This window comes from Malaclemys terrapin, chromosome 1 (genome assembly GCF_027887155.1).
Source record: "Malaclemys terrapin pileata isolate rMalTer1 chromosome 1, rMalTer1.hap1, whole genome shotgun sequence".
NCBI classification, from domain to species: Eukaryota; Metazoa; Chordata; order Testudines; family Emydidae; genus Malaclemys; species Malaclemys terrapin.
Window position 1 is genome coordinate 266417610 of NC_071505.1, and position 14215 is coordinate 266431824.

Below are 14215 nucleotides of genomic sequence, written 5' to 3' on the forward strand. Positions count from 1 at the left end.
CTTATCTAACTTAATCTTAAAACCAGACAGGTCCCTCGCCCCCACCGTTTCCCTCGGAAGGCCGTTCCAATATTTCACCCCTCTGACGGTCAGAAACCTTCGTCTAATTTCAAGCCTAAACTTCCCCACGGCCAATTTATATCCATTCGTTCTCGTGTCCACATTAGTACTAAGCTGGAATAATTCCTCTCCCTCCCTTGTATTTATCCCTCTGATATATTTAAAGAGAGCAATCATATCCCCCCTCAGCCTTCGTTTCGTCAGACTAAACAACCCGAGCTCCTCTAGTCTCTTTTCATACGACAGGTTTTCCATTCCTCTGATCATCCTAGTGGCCCTTCTCTGCACCCGTTCCAATTTGAGTTCATCTTTTTTAAACATGGGAGACCAGAACTGCACACAGTACTCCAGATGAGGTCTCACCAGCGCCTTATACAACGGAAGCAGCACCTCCTTATCCCTACTAGATATCCCTCGCCTAATGCATCCCAAGACCGCATTGGCTTTTTTCACCGCCACGTCACATTGTCGACTCATAGTCAAAGACACAAATGGAAGTTTGGTACATAACTTATTGATACATTTCAACATCTCTCGCTCTCTGTACCTACAGTTCAGCTGCCCTTTTTTTCCTCCTCAGGGCTCAATACAGGCTGAGAAGACAGAACAGTGTTTTTTCTTTATTCCTGTCTCAGTTTGTTGTTCTCTTAAAGCAAATCAAGATAACTGTGACAGAGTATCTATTTGGATACAGTAACAACATCTCCCAGCAGTGATTTGCTTTTCAGTGTAATGTCTGGCCTTTCACTTAATTTGGACTTAAAAAATATTGCTCAAATGGAATATTTTGAGCACTGTATAACGTGTAAACCAAGGCAGAATATGGCCAATAATGCTATACAAGACACTGTAGAATACTTTGCTATTTGATTCATTTGGGGAGATGGTTCCTAAAAATACAAAAAAGATGGATCTGTTAAGAGCAGTATAGTAAACATCTGGATTTTCTGCACTTAGTATAGACATAAAGATGAAGTCAGACCATCTGAGAAGCTGCACTGGACAAAAGAACACTGAAATTTGTAACCAGAGCAACATTGAGCTTGTGCTTATTGACAGTTCAGACAACCATGTGAAAACATGCAATTTATAGGCATTAGTGAAAGAAGGAGGCCTACTGTTTCCAAAACCCATACTGTGCCTCATTGGAGGATATTTATGGTTAAGGGCAGATTTTATTTTTAGCCTACTGTTTCAGTGTCAGAGGGACTTTAGTGTTCAGGCTCACAATTTACCCTACATTGTCATCCTTTTTGTAAGTGTACCAGTCCTCAATATTTCGAGAACTGCAAAAACCCACCATGTCAATTGTGCCTGCCATTCCAGATTCATTCTTGCATTAGAGCAAGCCCCTATAAATCTATAATAACACACTCTGCAAATATGTACCCAACGTTACGCTTGCCCTCTCTGCTAGTAAAACTATTTTTGCAAGCATGATTTGAAAATAATACATTCCAGAACCTTTAAACAGAATAATTTATAATTTCATGTGCACTTGTATGTATGTTTGCGGCAAGCCTGAATCTGTAGTCATTCAGCTGAAGAATCTTACTGAAGTCAATGAGATCACTATGTTAACGGTAGTCCCCCAACCTTTGTCAGAGGGAGACACTTTAAAGAGACATTGACAGGTCAAATTTCACCCCAAATTCAATTTTCTTAACAGTCAATTTTAATTTGTTACATCAGAGGTCCCAATGCAGTAGAACTACAAAAGGAAAACACACATTACCAATTATATTTCCCAAACCCTTATGCTTTAGTGAATTTGTATACAGTACAAAAATAATATTCAGAAAAAGAATAACTGAAGACTATTAAGTCAAACTATCATGTGAGATATATTTTAAAACATTTTAATTTAATTTCCACTGATACACTGCTATTGGTAACCCATCTTATATTCAATTGAGAATTCAAGCAGAAAAACATCAAATTCATATTTTTCTGTCTTTTAGCATCTCAATAATCTATTAACTGGAATATCCTCTTTTCTTTTGGACAGTATATTTCAGTACCTACACACCTTTGCTAAAAATGAACATGTTAATAAAATAAATGTGGGTAACAATGCCCACATTAATGTAAAAGTTTACTAATAGCATGATAGAGCTTGACAATGTTTGTTTAAACTTGATCTTTCACAGATCATTATATCAGTTAAAATCTGCAAGTTGCTGTGAGGATATCTTACCTTGATTATGTAACTATAATTCTCTTAGGGATTTTCGCTGACATTTTCATAGTTCAAAACTTAAACACATGCTAGAAATCAAGTACACACGAGTTTCAAACTTTCAATTTATTACCAAGGTTTTCCTAAAACTATACATTGGAGTTGACAGTACAGCATAACTAGTGGCATTATCACTGCAATTAGACAGAAGCCTGATTTTTTTTTTATAAACCTGCCTCATAGCATTCTGTTTTCTCTCCCTTCTCTAATGTTTGAAAAAGAAACCTAATTATATTTGCCATGATCCTACTAACTCTTTTTCTAGCCAGGCTTGCTAGAATTGGAATTGTAGCATAACATTTCTTCCCTTAGGATATCTATTTTTTGTCTCACATTTGATGGCTAACATCCCAGACATGTAATAAAGGAGATCATTCGAAATTGTTGCTTAACTATTTTGTTTGTTAAATGCATGACTCTTGAGGCTGCCTTATTCATTCCTATTTAATTGTTCCAACCAATGCACTTTCACTAAAACAAATATACTGTGAAACCAATGTAGGATGACTGAAAGCAATAAAGTATCACTGGAACCTATCCATGTACACTCAGTCTAATATATTATTAAAGAAATGGCAGTATTTTCATTCAAAACAGTGTGTTTCACTAACTATATTAGCTCCAATTTCCTCTGAATTTCAGTCTCATTCTGATTTCATGTCATGCCCACAATATCCATTTATTTATGCCCAAAAGGTGGATGCATACTTTGGCAATGCAGACAGGTTTTGCAACCTTGTCTAAAATACACATTCTTGTGCATATCAAGAGCAACCATTTTTCATAATACCAAAGGTACATATAGGCTTGAAAGTATTAGCTATTTATTGGTAAATATCAGTAAACGTCGATTTCACTGTATACACATAAACTGGCAAAAATAATTCCATTGGTAATCAAATTCTATAGACAGGCAAAGTAAGAAAAATGCTGCTGAAGAACTTACTAGAGTTTGAATTAAAGATATCTACTGTGTATATTTTGACATGTGATGCTGACAATTTGTGTTTTTTAATGGTTATAAAGCTTTAACTTTTTGAGTTTCAACATCTACCGTTATTAAGTAATTACTGCATGTCCCTGCCCCATAATTTCCCACAACTGTACAAATTTTAAATAGATTAACATTTTAAAAATGCTTAAAAATCAAAATTGATATCTGTTGCTATTATAGACAATTAAAATTGATTTCTGCCAAGCCTAGTTATATATCATGTCCAAGTGGAACATTCCACACTGTATACGCTATTCCACACATGCACACTTGCTCCAGTGTATTCTTGACCATTGTTAGACCCATACTTTTTGCTGTGCCATCATGTCTACATCTGTACACCCTAGACTTCCCTCAGCAACAGAAACAAATAAAACAGCCTAACTCAAACTTCTCTTTACAATTGTGGGTCTGCAGGAAGACAGAACCACACAGCAAAGACCACACTGTTATTTGATCTTCTATAAGGTAATAAGATTTCATGGTAATGAAAACTAGATTAGGCAGAAAGATAGACCTATAATAAGATAACTAGTGAAGTAGTCAATCCTTCTTATACTTACCCTTGGAAAAGTTGTAAATCTGTCCAGTTCTTCCACAAAGCAGAACATCTGTAAACTAATTGCTGACATTACAATTAAAAGGCTGGCAGTGAATACAACCAAGCTCCCAAGTTTTTTTCCAGGTCCAAAAATCTTATACACAAAATCCTCCAAAGCAGGAGAAATCTTTATAAGTCGAACTACCCTAAGCACCTGCAAAGAGAGAGGAAAAGATAAAATACAATTACAATCATATTAGTTTGTCTAATTATATTATGCATCAATTTTAATAGATTCACAGATTTTAAGGGCAGAGGGGACCTTTATGATCATGTATCTAATCTGACCTGCATAACACAGGCCAAAGAACCTCACCCAACAATTTCTGCATCAAGCCCATAGCTTCTGTTCGAGCCATAACATACCTTTTTAAAAGACAAGCAGTCTTGATTTAAAGATAACAAGTGATGAAGAATCCACTACATCCCTAGATGAATTTTTCCAATGGTTAATTTATGCTCCCTGTTAAAATGTATATCTTATTCCTAGTTTGAAATTAATCTAGGATGATGCAGCATTTTTATTAAAGTTTTCTCCTATTGCTCAGAGCCATGCATTTGATAAGAAAATTATAATATTTTTAGGTTATTGCATCCCTTGGTATTTTTCCCTTTCTATATTAATAGCCTTGATCCACAATCTTTTACAATTCCAGTGGATCAATAAAAAAAAAATATGTGGCTCTTAAGAGAATGTATTTGTAACAGTGAACACTGGGTTATATATTCATGCAGAGAGCATGCACCTGTATCCCCACAGATAGTTTGCCCATACAATGACCTAAGAGGAAGTTAACCCTGAATCTCAATGCAAAGAGCTGCATGAGGTACTATAAAATATAAATAATTAAATGTTTCATTATCTAACATGCATGATTGTTAATACTGCATTCAATGAGAGACCTGGTGACATAGTTTCTCAACATGGGGAGAATATCACCAGTATGCTGGTGATACACAGCTGTCTCATTATAATTATTATTATTATTGCTACCATATAGAATCCTAGTAATAGACCAGCACACCATTGTGCCAGGTGCAGTACAAACACACAACAAGAAGAGAGTCCCTGCCCCAAACAGCTTACAATCTAAACAAATACATGTCTCTCATGCCCCATGGACCCTATACATTCTGCACATCTCCGTCATGGAGATGACACTACCAGCCGGATGTATCACAGCTGCCTTGTCCCCAGTGTGGGGTAAATAGAAGTCTTGCTTCTGGACACAAGCTGATGTTATGAAGAAGTTCTCTCTTCTTTTAGAGAGCTAGGTTAAGAATCCTGGAGTGACTGTATCATTTCCATGGTAAACCATGTGTTGTTTGCATGAGGGTCTAATGTGTTTTTTCTATTGTGTAATTTGCATAGGCTACTGCTACCCACTTATTTATTTTGTAACAGGAACACATGCTCCCATGACGGATGCTTTATTACTGCTGCTTAGGAGGACTTCTCTATAGCTTGCAACTTGTTCAGAATTCAGCACCACATTTGCTCACTGATTTAGGATGCTGTGATCATATTAGGAACAACCTGTGTACTTCATATTGGCTGCCCAGAAAGTGGTAGATTGAATTGGGCTCGGAACTGTTGATTTTTTTAATATAGAATTCTCTCTTGAAGCGTGGCTGAGTAAAAATGATACCTTTACTCAACAGATCTACTCCTGGGGTGAAATCCTAGCCCCACTGAAGTCAATGTGAATGTTGATATTGACTTCAATGGGACCAGGATTGAACCGCTGGTCTGTATTCTGAGTCATGTTTTATATTTAATTGTCTTACCTAGCTTTCTTTTTTCTCCGCCTAGAGAGCTCTAACTGACCTTTAAGTAGCACATTACTCTTTATTGGTGCTATTTTGCTATTTCATTTGTTTTCATTAGGAGACAAATTAAATCTAGCAAAGTTTTACTGTAATGACATTTTTGTTTTCCATGCTACAGGCTAATACATACAAATTTTCTTTTTTAAGATTTTTACATAGACGGTGTGTACTTTTGAGGGTAAAATATATAAAGATTTTGTACAGCAATTCAAAATGAAAATTAAAAAAGAACCCATAAGTTTTGTTACATAAAATTTCTAAGACTGTCTCTCTCAAGATGTAGTTATGTTTACCTCAGAAGGTGATTCTATAATATTTTTCCCCAATAAAAAACACCACCTTCTGCCTTCAAAACACAATACATTCCATTCCATTCCAAAAAAACCCTTTATAGGACTTTGCTGTAATACATAAAACATGGGAGTCTTTCCATTGACTATGAAGGCCTTTTGGATCAGGATTGCAGAAAATTTGCTTTACTGTAAATTATGCTAATTTTCTGTCACAGAGTGGTTTGCATGTTGCTGTGAACAAGAATTAATATTGACGTGCACAGGGAGGTGGTTGGGAAGGTGAGTAATGCCTAGTGTGGTGAAGAGTAACTGATGTGTTGACAAGAGGTTATCTGTGAAGGCAAATAAATAATGTAGACTATGATAGATGTTAGGGAAGACTAGGAAGGTGAAAAAAAGTTCTGTTTGATAAACCAGAGGGTATTCAACAAGGAACTCTTTTTAGCTACATTTTTTTGCTTGACTGGGAACACAGCAACCCTGTCACCATTCATATTAAAATATCTGAAGATCTGCCTAACCTCCAGAAGTATCCCTGTGAACACTACTTTTTGACCTTAATCGAATTGGAGATATGTTACATAGCTTGCTAGAAATCTGCTTGCCTCGGAACATGGTGTATACATGCCTGCACACTGACAAAGGTATTTTCCAACCTCCGTGTCATTTGCCTGCAAGGGGATTTGGATTGTGGAATGTGACCCAGATCTTTCAGTGTAGCAGGTGCTTCTGCTTATAAAACGTATGTCTTTTCAGATAGATATTTCAATGAAAACTACATCCTAAAAAAATTCTGTGCTGAAAGAGTAAGTGCCCCAGTGAAGTCAATGAGAATTTTGACAGTGACTTCAACAGGGCCAGGATTTCACCTGTAGTGTTTTAAGGTAACAACAACAACAACAAAACACCCTCCCAACCACTTAACATTATTTTTAATAAATAAAAATAATATTTTAAGTTTGGTTTCAACATTGTTTTAATCTCTGTAATTTAGGAGTCAGAAATTAATATCAATACCTGAATATACTTTTAGTGCTGCTCACTTCTGTTTCACTAGAATTATGCTGATAGTTAGAGCCCTGTGAAATCTTTTCATAATTTTTCATTTTATTTCTCGGAATTTGTTGTTAATTCATTTTCTCGGGTCCTGTCCCCAGGGCGGTAAAAGGCCCTGGGCGTGGAGGGGTGGTTGTAGAGTGAGCCTGCATTCACCATGCAGCAGGGGCTCTGACCCATGAGGCTCAGCCCACCTCCAGCTCCAGGCATTGCGGCCTGGTGCATGGGGTTGCAATGCCGTTCACTTTTGGCCCACCACCCCACCGGTCATGCTGGCAGAGGAGTGGCCGGGCCAATCCTATGTGGTGGTGTGATCCGGTCTGGCGGGTTAAAATGCCTACACTGGTGAGTTTTTCATTTTATGTTATTTTAATCACGGTTTTTCATTTTATTTCATTTTATTTCGCATTTGCAAGAAATACGGGGCTGACTCACTCTATGTGTCACCATGAACTATTTTCTTTTAAATATAGAAGCCATGCAAATTACACATGTTAATCCTTTGTGAAAGATTGGTCACAAAGTCAAGGCGGGGAGAGATTTTTCAAAAACACTCAGCACCAGCCCACCTCTGCTCTCACTGAAGTCTGTATTAAAACTCCCATATTGAAATGGGGATATAATTAGGCCAATAGCGAGTGCTTTTAGATAATCCCACCCCAAATGTATAAATATATGAAAAAAGATCTCTCTAGACAGATATTATCCGAGCAAGGAAAAGAAGGAAGGACCAGATACAGACATGAATTTCCCCCTTCTATTCTACAGAGTTAGTGATGACCACATTTATTTTGTCCAATATGTAAAATTTATTCAAACTTCCTGGAAAGAGACCATAAGTTGTAAGTGGATTCTGATTAAATAAATATTCCACCAGTGAGTTAATGTGTTTGCTACTTGTAATATCTGAGAGTTCCAATTTACTGTTGTCTGATTGTTTATTTTACATTTGTGCAATAGAAGTACAGTGGTTTAGTTTGAGGTATTCGTTTTTGTATGTTTGGGAATTACATCATGCCACTTGAGTGGCATTGTTCTGAGTATTCTCATAGCATGTAATCTCAGCAAGATCTAAAGTGCCACAATCTAAAAATATTCAATTTCTACGGGGCTGTGTGCCAGGGTCAGAGATTTTGTAGTCTTGCAGATTTTCCTGACCAATTTTGTAGAATCATATAAAGAGAATGCGAATAGGCTTTGTGCAATTTTTCACAATCTGTCAAAATTCATTACTACACTTCAGCAGACCGCACTATGTGTCATCATAGTTTATAATGCTTTTCTGTAAGATTTAGCTATGTCATTTATTATTTACCCTTTTTCATTATTAATTACTAATCTCTTGCTTCAACTCATTTCTAAATAATAGATGGATATGAATCTGTTCTAAATTTTTAAACTTATAAATGCAACATATATCACTGAAACTACTGTGAAGGTATTTTGGTCTCTCTAAACATCACTGTTTTACTTGCTATTATCTGAACTACAATTCCCAGAATCCTCTTATACCTAAAATGTCTGACCAGTCTATAAAGCTGTGTCCCGTAGTTCTCATGTAAGGTTGTGATTTTCCAATGTCAAAATAATTGTTTTAGCCTTTTTAAAGAAAGGATTACTAGACTCAGTAATTGACACCTTACACTTGAGATTATACTGTAATATAGTGAACCTATGGGCCTTTTCCCACAACTAGATTGACCCCACAGGACATATTCATTCAAGAAGGAGGGACAGGGAATTAGGGTCAGGCGACTAGGTTGACAGAGGACAAATGTGAGCTCATTTATAACCTGAAAATGGGTCAACCCCAAGGAATCGTTCTCTCTTTGTGTTCCACCAGGAATGGGCAGGACAGCCCCAATAAATAGATTAGAAATAACTTGGTGATTGCAAAATGCCAGGATCCAGGATTGAGCTGGGGAAATGGCTTTAGGAGACCCAGAAGGGACTGAGGTAAAGAATCTCCTAGTTAGGGAAGTTACGTGGGAAGGTGACAGCTGGTAGAGTATTGTCTGTGGAATCTAAAGCAAGGGAACTGAGAGCCAGTAACAAGCAAGCCACTTGTGGACATTAAGCAGGAGCCTTTAAGATGCAGTGGGAGGAGATGCAGTAAGAAGTGGTGTGTGTGCAAAGCTGAATGGAGAATTGTGGCCAAATTAGACCAAAGTCAGGGTGAAACAGTGTAGCAGAAGTTGGAAATGAGAACTGCAAAGAAGGAGGCTTGGGGGCTGATGTGCTTACTTAGATAGAGGCCTACTCTTATAAGGTCTCCCTAGATCCACAGATTTAAAAAGAGACATTTGTTTGAATTATTATTATTTTAAAGACTTATTCAAAGTGACGCAGCAATATGAGAACTCTGGAAGAAACAAAGGAAGCACAGATGGGAATACGTATTACTGTTCGTGGATAACATTTTTAGTGTGCCTGAACAAGGTATTTAAACAGAAATCTTAAAATTAGTTGACTGTACCTGAAAATATGTAAACTGGGAATGGTAGAGGTCTGGATAAATATGAAGAGTAGTACCAATTACAAGCAGCAGTTCAAATTTGTGAAGAGATGAGCTGATATATCCAGTAAAGCCCAAGCACCAGATCTTCAGAAGAGCCTCTAAGTCAAAGAGAACTGTAAAAGCAACCTAGGAGAAACATAAGAGGAAAAACAAATGTTTCAATTGCTGATTCAAATCATGGCTTTCTATGTCGGAGTTCACACCTTGCCAAGATTTGAAATGATGTCTACTTGAGGATCTATATAGCAAAGGAAATAGCTGGAATAACATTTAGCAAAAAATTCTGATGATATGTGCTGACTAGCCAAGCAAAGGAATAATGGCCTAGATTCATCAAAATGGATCACAGGCATTTCTCATTTTTCTAATTTTTATGTACAAACGGCACTTATTTGTAAATTCTCAAACGTTGACTATAAACAGAGCATTCAAATGAAAATGATAGAATTCCTGTTTGTATAACATATAGCGTACTTTCACAGAGATGACAGAGCAAGTTGATATTTCTAAAGTGTTAATTTTCTATAAATAGAGATCAGGGCCGGCTCTAGGCACCAGCAAAATAAGCTGGTGCTTGGGGCAGCACATTTTTAAGGGCGGCATTCTGGCGCGGGCCATGCCGCCCCTAAAAATGTGCCCCGGCCGCCCTAACTCACCTCTGCTGTTGCCACTCACGCGTTGCTGCTCGCCCTCCCTCCCAGGCTCTCAAACCCAGGAAGGAGGAGGAGATCCCAAGTGGCCGCAGCGCACGAAACAGCTGATTCGCGCGCCGCGGCCGCTCGGGATCTCCCCCTCCCTCCTTCCCGGGTTTGAGAGCCTGGGAGGGAGGGGGAGACCCCGAGTGGCCACAGCGCACGCACTGCTTCTCCCTCTCCCTCCCTCCCTCCTAGGCTTGAGAGCCTGGGGGGAGGAGGCAGGGCTGGGGATTTGGGGAAGGGGCGGAGTTGAGGTGGGGCCGGGGGTGGGGTAAGAAAAAAACGGGGGGGGGGTGGGGGAGTGGCCAAAATTGTTTTTGCTTGGGACGGCAAAAATCTTAGAGCCGGCCCTGATAGAGATACTCACAAATTATCACTAAAACTATTTGTTACAATTAAAAAAACAGATTAATAATAAAAAATATTCAAATTTGAAAAACCATACACATATATTTCCTTTCATTCATTGGGTCTAATGTTCTCCCAAACTTGGCAAATTCTCAGTTGGCCTGAGCTGGTTGCAACTGGATCCCACTCAGGTTAGCTTGATGGTTCTAAGCTATTTGAGATTGTTTGTTGAACCTATAAACTTATTAATATCAGCTCTTGTGGATGATCCTGTGCCTGGCCAACAAAGTTAAGTTTGAATTGCAGCTTATATCACAACCCCTTATTTTTACTTGCTCATAGGTCTCAAATATATTCGCAATATGAAATTCATAGTTTTTGGAGAGTATCAGACTAATCCATTTAACCAATTTTGAGTGCTCTGTGTGTGTCTCCCGAGAGAGAATTGGTCAGTACAATATGATTAGATATTTTGCACAATGCATAACGATGGTTGAACCAATTTTAAATATAACATAGATTGGACAGATCTAAGGAGCAAGCAAAAGTTGAAAGAGAACTGACTCAACAGTTATTGTTTTTTTATGAACATTTAATTTTTTCCCCACACATGCACAGAAATAAACCAACAGAAATGGGTAAGGAAAGATGGGATGAGGGTACGATTGCCAATATTGGTTGGACATATTCCCCGAGGTTTCATCACATGATAATCTTTAATTAAAGATTAATCTTTAATTCCTGGAGACTCCAGAACAATCCTGGAGGATTGGCAACTCTAGATGAGGGTTAAAACAAATAAAACAAGGGAGTAATACATCTGGTAAATTCTGCCATTTTTAAATGGTGATATATGTAGGCAAGAAGTGTTCATAGGGGAGAGGGTGTGAGGTAGGAAGTGACGGGGAAGACTTGTAGGCAGGGGCAGAAATGTGCAGTTCTTAAAGGCCTTTTCTGAAATATTTACACAGTAAACAACATAGAGTTCACATTGAAGACAAGAACCAGTTCATCCTAGATTTACACCTTTAGCTCTGGGAGACTGAAATTTTTAACCCTGACATTTAGACAAATTAGCTATCTGCTCTAGCTGAGGCTAACCCCCTCCGCCTCTCCCCTCCCATTACTACGATGTATACATTTTCTCTCATTTTATTTGCAGACTTGCCACAGAAAATGCCTCTGGCTAAACACCCTCCATCCCCAGTTCCTCCCATGCCTTCTTAATTTATCAGTGTATCTCCCCGGAGACTTCTCCCAATAGGCAGTAGAGGCAGGACAGAGAAAGAGATATCTGTCCTCCCCTCAGCAGTTCTCTAGGCTGCAGGGGCATGACAAGTTGTGTAGTGGTAAGAAAACAAATGGGTAAACTAACCTAACCTCTATATTCCCTAGATGAGAAGTGGGTAAACTCCATTGACACTTGACTACACTAAACATTGAATTAACAGGTAATACTTATACAGAACTACTATTTTCAAACATTAACAAATTAATGTTCAGAGGGTTCTCTGAGGTCAAATATTATTCATCTTCTTTTTACAAATGGGAAAGTCAGACACAGAGAGGTTAATTGTCTGTGGGCTCTAAAGGCCATTGGATTTGGAAAGACACAAGAAATCCAGAGCCTTGGATTTTAATCCTGATTCTGACCCTATCTGTGAGACTTTGCTAAAGTAGTGAATTTCTTCTGATTCAGACTCTCTTTCCATAAAATAGATATGATTATATTTACCAACAGCGAGGGGTTTGTCAGCTAACTAAATAATGTTTGTAATGTGCAATATATTTTATGAACTGTAAAAATCATTGGCAGAGGAGGAAATATAACTCAAATGTTTGGGCTACCAGCCTTATGTTCAGTCTTCTAGTCAACATATATGGATTGTTGGTGAGCAGTATCACCAGCAATATCTGCAACTGTTTTCCTAAAGTGTATGAAATATTTATCAAACTTTAAAGTTCTTTGCATGATTAAATCAAACTAAGATGTCTTGCAGCATCCCAGTGTTCTAAACCTTTTGTTTAGGCTGAGCAATAAAACCCAACTGAACACCCTACTGTGCAAGCACACAGACACCTGTACACACCTCTCAGTCTTCATATCTTCAAAGATAGTGACCAATTTTCCCTGACTTGTTCCTTTGTAGATATCATTGAGATCTACAAAACAAGTCAAGTCTGAAAAAAATGGTTTAAAATACAGCATGAACAAAACCTCTGTTTGAAACACACTGGGAAAGTATTTTAATCCAGGTTAAAGAAAAAAAGGCCTTTGAGCAAAGAAGAGTCATACAAAATTTCAGCCCCAAAGGATTTGTGTGTGTGTGTGTGTGTGCACTCCAGTTATGAAATAAGGAAAGGTTTGGAATTCAACCTTACAGCAGTGGAGAAGCAACTCTAACATTCACACAATTCAGAATATATAGGTGTTGCATTAGGGACAAGATTAGCAAATATGATGTTAAATATATTTAAATTTATTCTAAAAATGTGTAGGCAGGATGATTTGCATTTTATATCCTTGTCAGAGGACCTCAAACCACTAACACTTAAAAATTTATCAGATGGTTTGCATAGCATTTGGTTACATTTATACACCTGCCTTCCCACTGATAGAGCTGGGCATTTTTCCTTCATTGTAATTAATTACATGAGAAGATTCAGGAGTCAAATATACAACATCTGACTTGAATGTTTTGTTAGGTATGCAATGCAATAACATAGGTTTATATACAAATTTATGCTCATATCTACCCCTTCTGCTGCTGCAGAGAGGGGAAGAGGGTGAATTCATGGAAAAAACCATGGGGTGCCAGGCAGGGGCAGGCAACTGGTTAAACGAGTTGCTAACATCTGCTGTGCTGCCGCATTTCCCTCTGTCAGAACATCTATGCATCCTTATGAGCCATCAGAAAAAGTCTGTGAGGCTCAGTTAGGAAAGAAGCCAAAGAGGAGCCATATGAGATGGCATGCTTCCTTGTAGGTTGCAGGGTGCTAATGCTGCTTCACGCAGAGCACAGCGAGGGCCAATACCCAACACTACCACCTAAGCTGGTTCTACTGTGCTGCCTTGGCTTGGCTGAGGGGAGTGTACAGCTACAGGTGAACTTAGAGGAGAGTCTGTCTGAGTTGGATCAATGAGGTTAGGATCCCAGATCTCTGACTCTTTCCTCCCTTTTCAGGTTCCATATTCTGTTTAATCTTCACTTCAGGAAGAGGGACAGGGACTTTCTCAGAACAGTATTGATACAAGGACATAGATTCATTGCAAAGGACACTGCCATGTGAGATGGTAGTAGAAAAAAACAGTTTAACTCTGTTCATGCCTCTAGAGTGTGGGCCACTGCTTTTCAGGATTCTTAATGCTCTTCTCTAAGACTTCAATCCTGCAACCTATCATAATGGAGAGGACTTCTTTTCTGTCTGTCTTGGGTTTTTCTACGGCACAACCCGCTACTGTCTAACCCAGGGATTGGCAACCTTTGGCACGCGGCTCGCCAGGGTAAGCCCCCTGGCAGGCCGGGCTGGTTTGTTTACCTGCCGCGTCTGCAGGTTCGGCCGATCGCGGCTCCCACTGG

General features: G+C 38.5%; 1 protein-coding gene across 2 annotated transcripts in view; it reads right to left on the bottom strand.

Annotated features, from left to right (window-relative positions):
- Positions 1–14215, bottom strand: part of NALCN (sodium leak channel, non-selective) — a 380117-nt gene that overhangs the window by 138879 nt on the left and 227023 nt on the right. For both annotated transcript variants that reach the window (XM_054012833.1, XM_054012825.1), the window contains exons 12-13: positions 9550–9717; positions 3857–4048 (exon numbers count right to left, since the gene is read on the bottom strand). In XM_054012833.1, coding sequence (XP_053868808.1) covers positions 3857–4048; positions 9550–9717 — 360 coding nt within the window. The remainder of the gene's footprint in view (positions 1–3856; positions 4049–9549; positions 9718–14215) is intronic.